Source organism: Micromesistius poutassou (genome assembly GCF_964030765.1).
Source record: "Micromesistius poutassou genome assembly, chromosome: 5".
In the NCBI taxonomy this organism is placed as follows: Eukaryota; Metazoa; Chordata; class Actinopteri; order Gadiformes; family Gadidae; genus Micromesistius; species Micromesistius poutassou.
This window is the reverse complement of record NC_140275.1, coordinates 12,370,618-12,389,619: the sequence shown is the minus strand read 5'-3', so window position 1 is coordinate 12,389,619 and position 19,002 is coordinate 12,370,618. Positions and strand designations below refer to the sequence as shown.

Sequence of the window (19,002 nt, the reverse complement as noted above, 5' to 3'; positions counted from 1 at the left end):
AAGCGCATATGCGGTGGGTACTTTTTCATTTAAGCGCGAGAGTGAGTGTGTCCGCGTGTGTGCGTAAGCGTGTGCTCGTGTGTGTGTGTGTGTGTGTGTGTGTGTGTGTGTGTGTGTGTGTGTGTGTGTGTGTGTGTGTGTGTGTGTGTGTGTGCCCGTGTGCGTGAGTTCGTGTGTGCATGTTCGTGCTCTTGGGTGTTCGTGTCTGCGTAAATGCGCGTTGCTTAGGAACTGACAACACATATCCACACTTTTGATGAAAATGTTTATTTTTGGAAAGCGTTTGAACCGATGACGTTAGGGTTGAATGGAAGCAGGAACAACAAAGTATGGCTTGTCGACGGAGAAACTCTCCGCATTATAATAAAGTCGCCTGTGTTCACCAAGCCTCCCCGACAGAGGCGCGCAGAACAGACGCGCACGACGCATCACACCAAAGACCCTCGCAGATCACAGCAAAGCGAACATTACGGGCCTATAACTTACATTGATACACATTCTAAAAGTTAGATTTTTAATACTTAATACCGAGGATTTTATCAAATGCGCTGTGGTGAATCCAGAATCCAGTGGGTGTCTGTGTGGGTGATGGGACTGACAGCTCCTTAAGCTGATCAAGTTGCATTAGCAAACTCCTTCCGTCATAACCCAAGCCCGGATCTATTTATACACGGCTATTTATAGCTTTCATCATAGCTTCCTGTTTCTCATTCCCCGAAGGGGTTGTGTCTACAGGTAGGGCCGCGAATCTCACACTGGTCTAAACTGTTCAGCATCAAACTCAAACACAATGTAGCGTCAGTAGCTTCATGCCAGAGAGCATGGCCTTCTGTCAGTGTTGCTGCGTCCAGTCTTGGACGCCATATCTATTTTCCACAACTTATTTGGTCGAACCTTCTTGGGCATTGGATATCGATGTGGAATCATGTGACAGAATATACAGACCGTTCATTTAATGGTAGGTTCATGCTTGGTCAACTAGGACAGCACATTGGTACATTGGAGACGGACTCCTTTCAAATGTTGTGGAATGAGCCTACTGTTAGCAGACCAGTGTATGCTGTTCCAAGAGGGGGTCTGTAGAATGTCTATAGATGGTCTATACTGGGGTATATACTGAGGTGTTTAGACCATCCCAACAAAGGGTGGGCCTCATGTAAGATGTCAATAGGGTGAGGGCCATCCCTAACCCTAGCTCACTCCTCCACAGACCACCAGGGATGCGACAGACCTCTCCTCAAGCTTGTTCATTTATTGAGCTCTCATCACTCAACTGTCCTGCATGTGCTATGAACCCTGGATACTGTAGTGAAAGAGAGACTGAAATACACGACAGGACGAGCTAGAGCCTGTTATATATTTTAATAGAATTTGACTTTTGCCATTATTGAGAGCTTAGATTGACACATTTCATCTCAAGATAAGAACGAAAGTGTAGCTGAAATTAGTCATGTGATTGTAAATGATTACAATGATTAGGAGATTTACACCCCAAAAAAGACCTGTCATGTAACAAAGGAAGCTCATTGTCTGTCAGAAGTACATCTGATGTACAGCCAGTTTATGCCAGACTACTGTATATATAACTCATGAAATAAATAGAACAATGAATTGACCCTGGTATAAAAACTCAACATCAAAAAGGCATTGGCAAAGCTGGATGAGCAATTAAACTGTGTTAAAAAAAGAACTACAAAACTGCAGACTAAGGTCAACTAGACTACACTAGCACTGGATTTAACCTAACTCTTAACTATTGTGTAACTCTTCAACTATTTTACAACCTATAAGAGAGCTTCTGCTTCTCGAACCCTCGGCAAGTTTAGAAACCAATCCGAGTGGCTCTCCAAGTAGTAGTTACCTAGAGCCAGACGCTGTGTTTGGTTTAGCCCAAAGGGAGCGAGGGGGCTGGGCAGCAATTTGTTTAATTTAATGGGGTGTGGGCCTTTTGTTCCTGCGAGGGTCACTTAGGTTCCCCAGGCAGTGGGGAGGGAACACAAGCCACTCATTAACAGGTGCCGCACTGCACCACAAATAGGAGGGTGGGCAGACAGGAGAGCAGACAGACGGGAGGGCAGACCGACAGGAGTGCAGACAGACAGGAGTGCAGACAGACTGGAGGGTAGACCGACAGGAGGGCAGACAGACAGGAGAGCAGACAGACGGGAGAGCAGGCAGACAGGAGAGCAGACAGACCTAATCACACAGTAACAGTAATACCCAGAGTAACATTAACCTGGGCTGCTAGCCCGTGTAGAGTGGAAGAGGTGGGCGGTGCTTTTCCCGCTCATGGGAATAAAGCGGGTAATTAGGGGCCTCTGTTTCGTAACGCGTTTCAATGAAGCTCTCAGCGTCTCCGTGCCCTCCACCTCTCTGTGGCGGCTTTTTTTCCACACCTCCGTCGTTTGTGACGCCAGCTAAAAGCACCTGACATTTACCTTGTGGCAATTAGCGCCCCCCCCCACCCCCCCCGCCCTCCCATACTGCCTGATGATGACAATGATGAAGACGATCTGGTGTACTGCTGCAGCTGCTATCGCCTCTAGGAACACAAACACAGTGCTAGCCAGCCGGGAAGTGAGTCACTTGTGTTGTTTGAGTTTTAAAGGCAGATAACGAGCTGTAACTTTTCTCGGGGAAAGGGTTTGTTGGTGGTTCGCTGTGGTCTACATTTTATCACCGGCAGTCGCAGGTTTGATTACAAAAGGGTTGAAAGCGGAGGAAAAAGAAAAAAAAAAAAAAAAAAGAGACAAGATGATCCCATTTGGACACACACTGTGTGTGTTGGTTGAGTTATCCCAGGGGGAAGTGTAGGCCCTGACCCACAGCTCCCTTGTGCTGCTTTTGTTCTACCGACTGTGGAGGTCAGATGGTGAGTCAGGACACACAGCTGCCTCCATTTTAACATATAACCCTAGATGTGACCCAATATCGCCACTATGGAGAGTATCCTGAGAGCTGGGAGATTCATTGATAAGAGTGATTGTTTGTGAGCGTGTCTGGTGGTTTGGGATTAATAAAGAACGGCAGCCATGATCAACATCAACTGCATTTACCCAAAAGTTAATTTATTCTTCAAACAGTCATTTAAGATTATTTAAGTATCTTCCGATAAGATTAGACATGATCAAAGGACCAAACCCCATTTATCCAGAAGAGAAATTCACAAAATTAATGACTTGATTAGTATCAGAGAGTGAGAGTGGTGCATAACAACTGTTTGAATGTGTTAAAAAAAAAACATATTAAAGGAATTCAGTCGGTACATTTTCTGTATAATAAGTGATAAGTAATAAGCAAATAATTATATGCTCACCATTGACTACTAACTACGCTTCTGTATAGACACAACCACAGCTCAATCCCCTGCAATATATATTTTTTCTGTTTGTAGTTGTTGTGTAGTGTTACAGTCTGGTTTTAGCCTGGTTTTGGTGTGGTTGCGATGTGGTTGTAGGCTAGTTATGTTCTGGTTGTAGGCTGGTTATGGAGTGGTTGTGGTATGGTTGTAGCCTGGTTGTATTCTGGTTGTAGGCTGGTTATGGAGTGGTTGTTGTGTGGTTGTAGTCTTGTTATGTTCTGGTTGTAGGCTGGTTATGGTGTGGTTGTTGTAGCCTAGTTATGTGCTGGTTGTAGGCTGGTTAAGGTGTGGTTGTGGTGTGGTCGTAGCCTGGTTATCAGAAGGTTGACTGTTCCTCCACTGCGTTTTCACTGTAGACGAAACACCGAGGGAAGATGCCGATGTTTCCAGCGCAGTGTCCCTCCAACCACTCTTCATTAACTAGAGGGAGCGAGAGAGCCAGAGCGACAGAGAAACAGAGAGAGAGTGAAAGCCTGTTTCACTGGCAAATAATGATCTACACAGTTCAGAGATCATTCTTTTTGATGATCTTGTCCCTATAATCTAAACAGATGTACAGCATTTGATGGCAGGGTGATACATTTCTCCTTCTTTTGGGAACTTTCACTTCATTGAGCAAATGATTGACATTTAGTCTCTATAATCTGATAATCTGATAACCAGTCCATCAAAATGATTTAACATATATTTATATATGCGTATATAAACATACAAAGAGAGCGAGAGATTGACAACATAATTTGACAGAGAGGAAGAGAGGGTGAGAGAAAGCGGGAGAGGGGAGGATGGGAGAAGAGAATGAGGGAAGCTAAAAGTCAACACAGATTAGCGGTGTTAATTAGCGGTGTCGCGGTCCCCTCACCTTCTCCCAGGATGTCTATGGTCTCTCCCTCGCTGAACTCCAGGTCCTCAGGACCCTTGCCTGTGTAGTCGTACAGCGCCACCATGTGGTAGAGGATGGCACGGCCGGCCAGAGGGTCCTCCAGCTACAGTACATTTAGGTTAGTCATCGCTTTATCTCCTGAAACTAACTGTGTGTGTGTGTGTGTGTGTGTATATGTGTGTGTGTGTGTGTGTGTGTGTGTGTGTGTGTGTGTGTGTGTGTGTGTGTGTGTGTGTGTGTGTGTGTGTGTGTGTGTGTGTGTACCTGGCACCACAGAGTAGCCCTCCCCTCCTCTACCACCGGCAGCAGTGGGTAGGACTCCTCACCCATCCCGCTGTCTTGCTCAAGGGGCATGATCAGTTGGGAGCCATGCACTCGGTGCCTGGCGCGCGGTGAGCAAGGAGAGAGAGTGGTCAGCCTTAAAGGACAATTCCGGTATTTTGAACATTACCGGAATTGAACCCCTTTCTGGTTTGTCTAGGATGAAATAGAGTTGTTGACACCGAAATTTGGACTATTGGTCCTGTCTCGGGTATTTGGCTCATTTAGAATCGCCCCTGCCTGCTTCAGAATGACTGTCTACGGGCATTCACAAACCTGTCCTTAAAACAACCCTAAACGTTAGTTTTCAGAAATGTGCAACTCACCCGAGTGGTTAGTGGTGGTCGTTGATGTTCGAAATCAATTATCGTAGCGAAATACAGTTTCCGTCGTGTTTTATTTGGCATTTTGTAAGTCCCACTGAAACCGGACCGGAACCGAAAAAGGAAATGAGGCTGTTTACGTTTGGTTGTAGTCTTTTTGCTCAGTTCTCCGTCTCAACAGTAGGGCTAGAACCGAGCGAAAAGACTACAACCAGCCCCCTTTCCATTTCCGGTCAACGAGCAATGAGTCTTCCAACGGAAATCAATGGATTTAAATGCCAAATAAAACACGACAGACGATGTATTTCGCTACGATACTTGATTTGGAACATCAATGAACACCAGGACAGGTTTGTGAATGCCCGTAGCCAGCCATTCTGAAGCAGGCAGGGGTGATTCTAAATTAGCCAAATACCCGAGACAGGACCAATAGTCAAAATTTAGATGTCAACCACTCTATTTGATCCTAGACAAACCAGAAAGGGGGCTCAATGTTCAAAATACCAGAATTGTCCTTTAAAGCTATTGGTTCAATCTCCAATGTCCAGAAGTCCAACCCTATTCTCTCTAGGATGCCTACAGAGGCAAGATGACCCCTAACCACGACCTGCTCTTTGATGACGCGCTTTGGATAAATGTGTCTGATAAATGTACAGTAGATAAGTAAACGTTAATAATTAAATAGTAATTCTATGACTGCAATTAATTACCAAAACTTCCAGATGGTGGTTTTTGAAAGGCACATTTTGACAGTGACTCATCTGTATGATTTGTCATGTCAAGAAATAGCAACGCAGAGCTGCACTAATTTGATGACCTACCTCTCGTCATCTTTTTGGGAAGCAACATCTGGTGCTTATTTACACTTGTTTCCAATGAAAGTGACAGCTCATTCGTTGAAGCTAAGAGGAAGTGGTGTTTTGGCTTGAGGCACTTTAAAATGCTGAGGTGACTAAATCGATTGTGGTAAAATTATGCTGAGAGAGAGAGAGACAGAGACAGACGCACACACACACAGAGACAGACATACAGAAAGAGAGAGGAGGCTGGAAGAGAGAGAAAATAAGAGTAGATATTGAGAGAGAGAAATAGAGGAGGGATGGAGAGTGACAGGTTTAGAGACAGGGATAGAGGTGGGGGACGGACAGGTAGAGAGAGAGATATTGAAGGGGATAGGGAGAGAGTGGACCAAGAGAGAATAGGAGTCTATTTTTAGACACTGCAGGGCTCTTGTCAAAATGAAAGGTGACAGAAGTGGACTGGAGGAGGAGGAGGAGGAGGAGGAGGGATCTCTGCTCACCTGAGGCGGAGGTTGGTTGGTGGCTGGCCCAACTTCCGGGCGATCCTGTCCTGGAGCTCCGTGTAGGAGGCGTAGGGGTGGATGCTGAGAGCCAGAGTGTACGTGAAGTGGACCTTCACCACCACCTGCTCCTCCCCGTCAGGCGCATCCTCCTGGTGGGGAGGCGGGGTCAAAATATGACAACAGGTGCTCATCAAACTCGCCATCTCTCCACAAGGATGGTGGTATCAGACAAGGTTGACATGAATGAACACTCATTGCACTGATGGACTTTCACCGATCAGGTGAGTCCTTCTTGGGTTCTCTGTGTTCCCAGGTTCAATAATTAGCTTCTGCTGTGTGAACGCTACGTGGCTCTGTGTTGCTAATGTTCCATGTCATGCTGTCAGAGATTCTACCAAATATCCTCAACAGTAGAAGAAGTAGAACGCCTATTTAGTTTCTTGGGAAAAGGTGTATTTCCGAGAGGACTGGATGTGATGTTGTTGCATCAGTGATGCAACAACGTAACCAAAGCACCTAGAAGCACTGTTAAAATTCTGATAGTTGAAGGGAATCTCCACATTTACTGTATATTGTACCTACTGCCTTTTGGTGTCCGAACATCTTATATTACAGTTTTAACGGGTAATAACGAATAAACCCCTCTGGCGTGTCCCGTTATTGGAAAATAATGCTGCTTGGTTGCTTATAACCACCAAAGTATATTATTTTCCAATTACGGGACACCGCAGGTTTATTCAGCTTATTCCACAGTTAAAAAAAATTCTTATGAGTGACTTTCATCTATAACATTCTAGTTTTTTTATCAACCTTATCAGCTTAAATTTAAATATTCTTCCACTGTGAAAAGTGTTGTTTTTGCGTTGTTAAGGAAACATCTAGTCGTTAGTTTAATTTAAGTGTTGTTGTTAATGTTGGATTTGTAGGGCGTTGATGTGAAACTGTTAAAAGGCAGAGGTATCCCGTAATCGAAAAATAATGAACATCCTTGGAACATTATCGACAAATCAGGATTGAGTGGTTTGGTATTAAGTAATACATAATATATTATATATATATAGTTATATAATATGAATATATGAGTTTTATATTAATTTAATTATGTATTGTTGAATATGGAGCTGATATAACGTTACGTTTAGTTTTATATTGTTGTATTACCCCTGTGTACATTTAGGTTTTACATGTAGTCATTTATTCATGTCTTAATAACTTAATCTGTATTGATAATTATTTAAACTTTTTGCAGTTTAAAAACCACAACTGGAGAGAGTGCAGAGTAGCCACAGGAATCAGACTATACGATACGTATCTTGGTCCATCGATTGTGTGGGGGTCCGGGTAGAGAGAGTACCTGGTCGATGCTGTCGGAGGTCGGCCGGAAGGCGGGAGGGTCTTCGCTGGCCTGCTTCCTCAGCGTAGCGTTGGAGTAAGATGGGGGCGGAGTCTCTAGGCCACAGAGAGACCAGAGGAACTCTTTAAGTCGTATTTCTTATTTTGTATTTAGTGAAAGCTCACACTTCTGCCATACAATGATCTCTGGTAAGATGATGATCTTCCGGGGAGAGAGAGAGGAGGGGGGGGGGGGGGTAGCAAGCTGCAACATACCTGGGGTGGGAGCAGCTGTGGTGGGCTGGGACTCTGGGCGAGTGGGTGGTCTGACGCCCGGGGGTAGGGGAATCCCACTGGGAACTTTCTGGAAGGACAGAGAGAGAATGAGAGAAAGAGAGACAGAGAGAGAGAATGGAGATGAAGATAAATCTAAATGAAGATCTCTGTCTTTGAGTGATGAAATCATTGCAGCCCTTGTCAGTTTATAAGGATGCGCGACTAAAGGTAAAACTTATATTTTGACACTATTTCTACCCCTCCTCTCTCAATGACTCTACTTGACTATCTTAAACATGAAGTGAAAGAACACTACATGATCTTCAGATACTTCATGATCTTGAAGTATCTGAAGACTGCACACCTCAAAGTGACTGCATGATGCATCCATTCGGTAGAATCACTCAGATACTTTATTTGGGGTTCTTACATTTCCCTTCTTGCCTTTGGCTTTTTTCATGTTGATGGGGTCAAGCATGGTCATGGGCAGGAGACCTCTCTGGAATAGACAGGGTCAAGAAAGGTCATCAGAGGTTGATTTGCAGATAGGTATGCTAATGCTGCGAGCGGAATTGAGAAACTTAAAAAAGTTAGCCCCGCTCACCTGTCCGTCATATATGACGGTTGCCATGCCGTCTTTGTCGACCTCGTCGAAGAGGAAGACGGTGGCTCCGCCTGGAACTGTCAGCTGACCCCGCCCCCGCGCCATATAAGGAGCACGTATGCGCATGTAGCGAGTTTCGCTAGCACATTGAAACAGACACACACATAAACACACATACAGATTCTGAACTACGCTTGCATGCATGTGTATATATATATATATATATAGACATTGCCAAAAACGTACACGCGCACACACAGACACTAACCCTCACAAACACACACAGTAATAATCCTCCATTTAATCACTCCATCTCTCTAGGTCATGGGAAACGGCGGGTCACCTTTACTTCCTCTTCACACAGGAAGTGAGGGTGAGGCGGGTCATGGATGTGTCACAACACCACGCATCACTGCCACCAAGCACCACGCGCACACGCACACACACACACACACACACACACAACTCACTCTGCTCCCTCTACTTTTGGTTCGTAGTATCCTGGTTTCTGCAGAGAGGACAGAGGTAAGAGGTCAGAGGTCAGACAGCCTCAACCCTGGGACAAGCTAAGGATGGTGCTGGTCAGGGGTCATGGGTTAAGGGGGGGGGGGGGGTCTCACCTGCATCCTCAACGGTTCAAAACCTCCAAAGTCGTCGTTGGGAATCATAGAGGTGATCACCTATGCACACACACACACACACGCCCGAACACACAAACACACACAGACATAGACTAAGTTACAATAGGTTAAGTACTATGTCACGTTCTGTCAAGTATGATGTCAACTACTATGTAGTTAGAAGTAACAAGTAGTAAGTAAAGTTCTATGTAAGTACTATTCGATTATATCATGTACTATATGCCGCATAGGAGGAATCATCTAAATGTATGCGGTTTGGTGATTTTTTGTTAGTTAGTTAGTTGTATTCTCTCAGTCAACAGAAATCTGTGTAGAGTCTATAGTAACTTTGTAGATGTAGATGATAGATTACGATAGTGAATGAGAATGGCATGTACTGTATGTGTATATCTACTGACTATTATGCACTTGACTACCACAATTAAAATAGTTCCTGCAAACCATATGTTCTGATTCCTATGGCATAATTTGTCATGATGCATCAGCTACGTGACTATTGAGTAAGTATTGATCGTGTCTCTTGAGATAAGCGCTCTGGTACCTTGGCCTTTCCAAGAAAGTCCTTCTGTTGGAGCTGTTCTACTTCCTGTTTCCTGGGCCTGAACACCAACCCCCTTGGCAACCGGATGGGGGTCAGAACCTCCCCCCTCTGACACACACACACACACACACACACACACACACACACACACACACACACACACACACACACACACACACACACACACACACACACACACGATAAAATCGTTATGCATGTGAATATATAAAGATATTGCAAAAAATCGGCACTTGCACAAACACACAAAAACAAAAACAAGCACACACATAAAACAGTGAGGTTGGATGGGTGAGGTTCCAGACTCACAGAGATGCTCTCCAGGCCCGGGGCGATGCTGCTACTCCGCATGGCTCCTTTCTCCTGGGACGCGGTCAGCAAGAGCTCACTGGCTTGCTCCCACTCGCCCATCCGGGAGTACACAGCTGCTGAGTTGTACAGCACCTGAGACCCCACAACAACCACAACATCCTCACCATCGCCATCACGTCACATTCATCACATTCAACTCCATCTGTGTCCCTGCATTTTACTGCTTATTTTTTTACTAGCCGCAATAAACGGTTTTATGTGTTTATTATATTTCTTGTTTTTTTTACGTTCCCACATTTTTATGTTCCTATTTTGTTTCTGTTTTCATTTTTAATAGTGTTTAATTTTGTAGTTCTTCACCTCATTCTATCATATTTTTTGTTCATTTATTTTTAATTATTGTGACTGTACAGGGCTTAATAAAATGTACTCTTTGTCTCTGTAGTACGTAGATTACAAGAATTTCAGGCAGAATGACCAAGTTGGGTGACCTTCCCATCTGATCATTAAATACCTTGACTTTAGTCATCAATTATAGCATCATCGTCATAAAACTGAAAGAAAAGAAGGGTTAGTGTTAAGGAGAGGCGCTGCCTTGCTAGGAGAGATAAGAAAAGAAGTTCCCTCATTAGGAGAGATGAGGAGCGGTCTAACCTGTCCTGTGAGTTATGACAGAGCAGGAAGATCTTGTAACTCACTCCTTAATTTGCTTTCAACAATCTCTTTGTTCCCCTAGGCTGGACCGGCATGTGAAACCAAGACTCACCTCCGCGTGTCCCTTAAGACAGCCTGAGGGGTGGGCAGCGCTGACTAAACGCATCCGGATATTTATAGTTTGATGGGAACCGGGGAAGTTTGCCTTTGAGTTGTTGTTACGTGCATATAGTGTGTGTATTCATATGCTGTATGTGCTTGTGGGGAGATGAGGGGAGATATATGAGTCGGGAAGAGAAAAAGTGATCAACAGAGAAAACATGCAGGGAGACACAGACGGACAGACAGACAGACAGACAGAGACAAACCTGCCAGCTGAACAGACAGACAGTCAGACAGACAGACAGACAGAGACAGAGAGACAAACCTGCCAGCTGAACAGTTTATGGTGTAGTCCCAGCTGCCTGTAGTCTATCACTGTATTGTCTCTCATGTGTTTCTTAGCCCAGATGCAGTCAGAGAGAGCATCATCCAGCCTGCGGATCACATGACAATTCATACAGCATGCTGATTGGACACGGGATTACCGCTTCAACACATACACAAATCTGATAAAAGAGCTGCTGATAGGAGGCCGGGTTATGACTGTATGACTGTATGACTGAGTATAAAGTATGGATGTAATAGAGGGAGGATTGTTTTTGGTTAATGCCACGTATGTTTAAACAATAATAGCTAGATTGCTAGAACAGATTTCTAAATAAAGTCGGGTGTATTGACAGTTTATCAGACATACTCTCAAAAGGGGTATACTTGGCAGCAAGAACAGAAGCGATTTCCTGCTTGAAACCGTATCACAACCGTCTGCCGAAGTGTAGACAGTGTCCTGATCCAAGTTCTCCTGGTTGTCACTCACCTGTCGAGCTGCATGAGCACCGCAGAGCGCTGGAAGAACGCCACCGCCAGACGTCCATCCTTGAGGATGACTTGGTCCAGTGCCTGGACGACATCGCAGAAGCAACACAGACAAGACTTAACAAGACTTTATTTCGAGCAAGATCTGGCAACCATGTCTTACGTTGGGATCCCAGACAAACCATCAAAAATGTGTTCTAATATGTCCTTCTTATTTTTTTTTTTACTTCCTCCATCAAGTGAATCGGTAAAGCCTGATTTACAGTTCTGCCTGTTGCACGTTTCACCAAGATCCAAATCGATCTACGCGATGGTGCTTTTATACTTCCCCGTCATGGTAACCTGTACACAAGGGAGCAGTATACCTGTAGCGCTGGCTCCAGCTCCTGCAGGGCGAGGTGGGCGGAGGCCTCTATGAACAGGGTGCGAGAGTTGGGCTCCGTGACCGTCCCCGCCAGCTCCAGGGCCCGGCGCCAGTCACAGGCGTCCATGGCCCTCACCGCCTCGTCCCACAGCCGCAGCAGCTCCGTGTACAACATCCTGCAGTAGAGAAGAGTTTAGCGTTGAAGAAGTGGTGTGATCCTGTCTTAAGGGCTCTTTATGGTCCCACGTTCACGCAACGCAAGGGGGTTACGGACCCCTTACGTCCTTGCGGACCCTCCTTGCGTCCACCGCAAGGGCCTGATGTGCGCCTCCCAAAAATTGTAACCTTCCGTCGAGGCGACGCAGCCGCAAGGGCTGTGATTGGTCCGCTCACTAAAACCCGACGCAGGACCATAAACGTTCACGACTAGATCGAAGCGTCTGCGTGGTCCTTGCGTTGCGTGAACGTGGGACCATAAAGAGCACTTTATAATTAACTATTAGTATAGTATTTTATAGTATTATTTATAGTATTTTATAGTATTAGTATTGTACAGCATCCTGTAGTATAATACAGTATTAGTATATTATTGCCTAGTATTTACAGCCACCTATAGTATAGTATAAGTATAATATCATATAGTACCGTACATCATCCCATAGTATAGTATTATATAGCATCGTACAGCATCCTGTAGTATGACTTACTTTTATCTTTATCATGAGTTTCATGTAGGTGTGTCACGGTAAATATGATTTAGTCTACCCGTCAATTTAAAGGGGTAGGTCATTCCGAGTATACTGTCAACTACAATTCAAATGTGAAGTGGTTGTTTATCCAAACACGCTTGTGGTTCGCGAATCTTTATTTTAAAAAAACGACATCAAATGTCAAAGAAGGATTCCTTACCTGTGTCAACTAAACGAAAAGGAAGACAGAATTCAGTCACTTTTCACTTCGGGCTGAAGCACCTGTTGGGTCTGTTCTCTTTCTAGCAGGCATGCACACCTGTGGAACTGGCCAACCTCGAGCGTCCCACCCCCTCTCAAATGAGCTCCCTCCTACAAGGAAGTGTTCTGTCCTCATTCCTTAAATTATACAGCTAGTCTGATGGCTGTGCACGTAGCCTAGTGCTTGGAATTCACCAGGAAATAAAGCAGTGCAGTCATATTCTTGACAATGGGGGCATGTGTTCATTTCCAACAATCTGTGGTGCATCATAAACTACGTTGGCATTTTATGGGACATGATGACGCGCGTGACTGTCTTGAAGGCACGTGCGGTTACTTATTTTTTTAATTATGACTATTAGCTACAAGTACTTTGACTGTATGAATACTGACAATACTGATACTCGGCGACGTGACCTCATGTGGTTTGTCAACACAGCTACATGTGTAGTAAGGTTAATACATATTGTTTTTGAAGTCGCTAATCGGAGGGGCATTCGATAACAATTATTTTCTCAATTAGAGTTTTTTCTTTCACCGTTCCATCTACATCAATTACCTTGATTTTTCCCTAGGCCTACCCTAAATAACAAGGGAACATTAGAGAAATTATTCCAATTATTTTTTTGTACTTTTGTCGTAGGCTACTAATTTCTTATTGTCCGAATGACTGTGCATTAATCTTCAAAAGCCGCACTATGATGGTTCTTGGATTTGGAAAATTGGGCCTATCAAATTCGTGACGATTAACGGCGTTGCAACACATCATGAAAACAGGAACAGAGAATAATGGTGCGTTCAAGTCATGCGGCTGGATGGTTTATTAGCGGTGGGAATTTTCCGATCATCCGTGTTCCCTTATTTACAACGCTAATAGACCTGTGTTTTTTAGACGTGTTTTTCTACCAGTATATTTGAATAGTGTGAAAACTGTGGTATGAATGAAACTACATCATTATAACTACATTAATTACGATCTACTTACACTGAACGACAGGTTTCAGCTGATGAAGTGTTTTAGTATTTACTCATTATTTGTTTGTTTGCTATTCAGTCACGACTTTATTATTTACCATTAAATGTGGTAGGCTATATAGGACCGTTCAGAAAGACACATGATTCCTGGTTCTAAATGATTAATAGATCGGTATTATATAGTTATGGCTTGAACGGCGTTTATAAAGCGGAGGTCCCATATTACTTGAACGCGGCAGCATTAAGCATGTGATCCATTCGTTGCAACTACCACAACAAGCTCTGAGCACTGAACTGATTGAATGGGAAATCAAACAACACTCCTTGAATATGCATTTTGTTGCAATCATTCTTACCCTCCTGGGTGTGATGGCAGGGGTGCAAGAGAGTCTACCGAGCCGTTATTTTAAGGTAAATAGTCCTTCGACTGTGCGTTCACTCTTTTGTTTTGTTTTCACGATTCCCTTGAAAACTTTCCCCTTACACATTTGTCTTGAATTTTCACACATCGGTAGACATGACATTACAATTAACAACAACAATGACACCATAACGATGCAGCCCTAACGTGTGGTTTTATTTTAGTCCAAAGGACACCATGGACGCACAGCAGAAACTGAACCTCCTTTTACAGAAAAATATTTCTCTCAGATTGTGGACCACTTTAACTTCAACAGTATGGGTAACGGGACGTTTAACCAGCGTTACCTCATAACAGGTAACACGTTTTGTATATTCTGTTCCACCGATTCACGTTTGATTATATTAGGTCCATAAACGGAGTCCTTGGTGTTTTCTTCCCCCGTTTAGAGAAGTACTGGGATAGGAAACATGGCCCTATATTCTTCTACACGGGCAACGAGGGAGACATCTGGGACTTTGCTTTGAACTCCGGATTCATCACTGAGTTGGCCGAACAGCAGAGAGCCCTGGTCATATTTGCTGAACATGTAAGAGTATATGTTATTTAAGTGGATACCTTAAATTACTTAAAAGGGTGGGGGTTTCATATGAGAATAGGTTTGAGGTTGCTATGTGAGATCAATACTACAGTATATTAAGACTTGTTCCCCTATAAAATAAAGTTCTCAATTTTCCTGGTTTAATCCTTGAGTTGTACTGTTCTTATACACTGCTTTCTTGTTCTTGTTTCACTTCCTAGTCATTTTGTATTGCAGTTTTGCACGAAGAGCAATCTTTGAATACATAACCGACCGTATTTTGAGTATTTATATTTTGTAAAATACAAAACCAATATACTGGGGCATACTTCAAGACATAAATATAGTTTTATAGTGAGCTTACTGTTTGTTTTTGATTCTTCCAGAGGTACTATGGCAAGTCCCTTCCGTTCGGCCAGGAGTCGTTCCACATACCCCAGGTGGGGCTGCTGACAGTGGAGCAAGCACTGGCTGACTTCGCCCTCATGATCTCCCAGCTGAAACAGGAGCTGGGGGCCTCAGATTGCCCGGTCATCGCGTTTGGTGGCAGGTGAACCTAATTTTTTTTAAATTAGGTTCACAAAGAGAAGAGGGAAATCTCTCATGTCTTTACTTTTGAGAAGCTGGAATAGTTTATTTTACCCTCCCTTCACTAACTAAGCTAATCAGTCTCATCTGCCTCGATTGATTTCAGGTAACCATCAAATGCTGAAATAAAATGGTACGCTGTTTCTCAATTGACGTAGGGTTACGTGAAAAATAATCTATATCCCCAAAAGTGGGAGTATGTCATGTGCCAGTGTGACATGTAGCTGAATTCAATGCATGGCTTTAAAAGCGTCTTAGAACCGTCTTTCATCAATAATCTCCTCCTAAAGCTACGGAGGCATGCTGTCTGCCTACATGAGGCAGCGGTACCCCAACCTGGTGGCCGGAGCCCTGGCGGCCAGCGCCCCGGTCCTGTCCACAGCCGGGATGGGAGACCCCCGTCAGTTCTTCAGAGATGTCACATCCGTGAGTCAAACCCATTGCTGTGTAGTAGGGGTGTAACGATACACCAAAGTCTGCCCTACAGGTAGATGCTGTTATTGGGGTCATCAAACCCAGAACCTTTTGGCTGGGGATATCATCTGGGGAAGTTTTTACATTCGCAATCATGCACTGAACACCACATCACAGCATGATGGTTTTGATATGTGAAGGTTTCAGCGTGCTGTATGTTCTGCTGCAGGACTTTGAGGGCTATGCCCCAGAATGCAGTGCGGCAGTGAGGGGAGCGTTTCAACGTGTGCAGGACCTAGCAGAGCACCAAGGTAAAAAAAACAAAAAACACTTGCTATAATCTGGGCAGCTTACTATCCAGAAGGAATTGATCTCACACAGTTTTCACTTATACTTAAATCTTTGTCCCCTGACCTCTAAGCGTATGATCGCCTGCAGTCGGCCTTCGCCCTGTGCAGGACGCCGTCGTCACCCCGGGACGTTCGGCAGCTCAAGGGCTTCCTGAGGAACGCCTTCACCCTCCTGGCCATGCTGGACTACCCCTACAGCACCCACTTCTGGGGGAACATGCCCGCCCACCCTGTGAAGGTACCACCACTACCGTGATTGTTTTTATTATACACATTTGGGCCATTACAGCACACACCTCTGGAAGGACATGTCCCACCCACCCTGTTAAGGTACCACCATTAGTATTCATTATTGTTATTATTTTAATACACAGCAAGGTCATAACATCACACACTTCTGGGGGGACAGGTCCCACCCACCCTGTTAAGGTACCACCATTAGTTTTCATTATTATTATAATTATTATAATTATCCACAGCAAGGTCATTACAGCACACACTGGGGGGGACAGGCCTGCCTCTGTTCCGATTCTAGCATACCTCTGGAACTCTGAAGCTCTGCAGGCATAGTTGGCAAACCGCTTGTCCACACCAACGTTACGGCCAAACCGCAAATATTAATGCCATGGCTTTGCGTTGACTGTCCGCACACTTCACAAATGGCACAGAAATGGGTTAAGAGGCAGGAGATTCTAGTGGTTGGGGTGTTTGACACCTAAAGTTAGGTTAGATGTCCAAATGTTTACAGTCAATGCAAGTAGCTTTGGCTAAAAGCGTTGGCTAAATGACTAAAAGCGATACACTCCTTTACTCTAGTCAGAAGGAAATGGTTTTTCTAGAAATGCATGTATGATATATTTTTTCTGTGCCCACCCACCTCACGTCATGCTCGTGTTGTCATGGTAACATGTGCCAGTTGCTCCTCAGGTGGCGTGTGAGGCTATGCTCAGTGGACCCGACCTGCTGGCTAACCTGAGGAACACCTCAGGTGAGCAAACACAGGGGCGTATATGAAACGATTAATATGTCATTTAGTGGAGAGAAATGTAAATATTGTCACACAAGTAAGAATGTGTCCTGTGTCTCCATAATCATGGTGTTCAGAGGTAAAGACAAAACAAATGTACGTACATTATCAAAGACTAAGTAATATGTAGCAATCATCTACTATACTGACATTTTCCACAGTATTACATCGTGTGTGGCATTGAGGACAACACAACACAACCCAAGCACAAATGCTGTAGCATTGACTGTTACCTGGGAGCTCGGATGAATTTCAGAAAGCCCCCTCAAGAGGGCAGTGTTGTCCTTTTAAACTTACTTTGACAACCCCTGCTCTGCTTATTATTTTTTAAAGTCTGTTCTATAGTAGTATATATTGTACAGTAGTGTTTGATAAATACTATTCTACTATAGTTGTGTATGCTGTGCTACAGAAGGATTGTACAGTAGCGTGTGTGTGTGTGTACCAATGCAGGCATTGTATACAACTCTACGGGGGAGGAGAGCTGCTTCGACCTGTACAGTCTGTATGTGGAGTGTGCCGACCCCACCGGCTGTGGCCTGGGCGCAAACAGCCTGGCCTGGGACTACCAGGTACACACACACACACACACACACACACACACACACACACACACACACACACACACACACACACACACACACACACACACACACACACACACACACACACACACACACACACACAATATAACACTACACTCAATTCTGCCTGAACATCGCTAGCATAGACAGTGAGTTCACTGACCCGTGCGGAGATGAGCGGAACAAGAGGGCGACCGCACGTTTGTGCCATGCCGCTGAAAAACAACCACGTGCATTTGTCGTCGTCATCGTCCCCTCCCTACAGGCATGCACGGAGATCGAGCTGTGCTACGAGAGCAACAACGTGACGGACATGTTCCCGGCCATGACGTTCACGCAGGCGGAGCGGCGGGCGTACTGCTCCAAGCGCTGGGGCGTCACCCCGCGCCCGGGCTGGCTCCGGACCCAGTACTGGGGAGACGGTGAGACCCCCCCGGTGACCCGGTAGCCTGGGTGATGTTGAGCAACAGAAGCGAGAAGCGAGACTCTAGAATAACGTCAGATCCAGCAAGGGATGATCGTAATGAATCATTGTAATGTTCTAAATGAATGAAGCGCGATGGGCGGGGCATTTTGGGTTAACATGAATATGGGGGGGTTATTATTAGGGTGTTGGATTCCCACCAGAGCCACCCATGGGCAAGATTTAAGCACCCACGGTATTGCATGTTTTGGTTAAACGCTTTCCCCTAAAGGCATATATTATTTATAATCACCTTCACCATGTTGTTTTTCCCACCCAGCCCTGTCTACAGCCAGCAACATAATCTACTCCAACGGAGATCTGGACCCTTGGGCCAATGGAGGGGTAAATTACTTATACACAACACACAGGCCTCGCATCTTTGATTATATATGCGAGGGTTGGAGCGAGATGGGGTGGGTTATAGTTAAGATCTCCATCGCTTCACTTCAGGTGCGGATGTCTCTTAGCCTCTCAGTGGTGGCCATCAACATAACAGACGGAGCTCACCACTTGGATCTGAGGTAACAGGAGGGGCGTTCATAACTCGCTGGGAAAAAAACAATTTCGGTATCCGTATCCGTTAAATCCCATCGTCCTATTCATCTTCTTCTGTCCTCCAGAGGATCAAACGACGCTGACCCAGCGTCCGTCATCAGCGCCCGGAAGACTGAAGCCGACCTCATCGCTCAGTGGGTGGAGATGGAGAGGTTTAAGTGAAATGTAATGAAACATCGAAAGAGTGTGCAATAAAATCTTTTTTTAATCTCATTTCTCTAAATCAAAGCAGATAAACCGGTCTGTAAACAAGGTGACAATTAAACATTGTGTCATGGCAGTCGATGTTCAAGTGAACTAAACA

General features: G+C 44.7%; 2 protein-coding genes across 2 annotated transcripts; one reads left to right on the top strand and one right to left on the bottom strand.

The window, feature by feature from the left end:
- Positions 1-3,677: 3,677 nt before the first annotated feature.
- noxa1 (NADPH oxidase activator 1) lies at positions 3,678-12,023 on the bottom strand (the record flags this gene model as incomplete). The annotated part of the gene is made up of 15 exons (XM_084468163.1): positions 3,678-3,781; positions 4,224-4,347; positions 4,509-4,626; positions 6,189-6,340; positions 7,495-7,640; positions 7,800-7,887; positions 8,230-8,298; positions 8,404-8,542; positions 8,874-8,911; positions 9,024-9,083; positions 9,586-9,693; positions 9,913-10,047; positions 10,997-11,105; positions 11,486-11,568; positions 11,850-12,023. The coding sequence occupies 15 exons, from the start codon at positions 12,021-12,023 to the stop codon at positions 3,678-3,680; spliced, it is 1,647 nt and encodes a 548-aa protein (XP_084324289.1).
- A 2,029-nt stretch (positions 12,024-14,052) lies between these two features.
- Positions 14,053-18,900, top strand: dpp7 (dipeptidyl-peptidase 7). The gene is made up of 13 exons (XM_084468629.1): positions 14,053-14,184; positions 14,359-14,491; positions 14,584-14,723; positions 15,101-15,264; positions 15,593-15,728; positions 15,946-16,027; positions 16,138-16,304; positions 16,994-17,054; positions 17,547-17,665; positions 17,943-18,099; positions 18,421-18,485; positions 18,594-18,664; positions 18,764-18,900. Exons 1-13 carry the CDS (start codon positions 14,104-14,106, stop codon positions 18,858-18,860), a joined length of 1,473 nt encoding a protein of 490 aa, XP_084324755.1. The 5' UTR covers positions 14,053-14,103; the 3' UTR covers positions 18,861-18,900.
- Positions 18,901-19,002: the final 102 nt, after the last annotated feature.

Bases quoted from the DNA above. Each gene is read 5' to 3' on its own strand.
- dpp7 (XM_084468629.1), top strand. From the start codon at position 14,104: ATGCATTTTGTTGCAATCATTCTTACCCTCCTGGGTGTGATGGCAGGG. The intron at 14,724-15,100 runs GTAAGAGTATAT...TGATTCTTCCAG, and splicing joins TGGTCATATTTGCTGAACAT to AGGTACTATGGCAAGTCCCT. The intron at 17,666-17,942 runs GTACACACACAC...CCCTCCCTACAG, and splicing joins GCCTGGCCTGGGACTACCAG to GCATGCACGGAGATCGAGCT.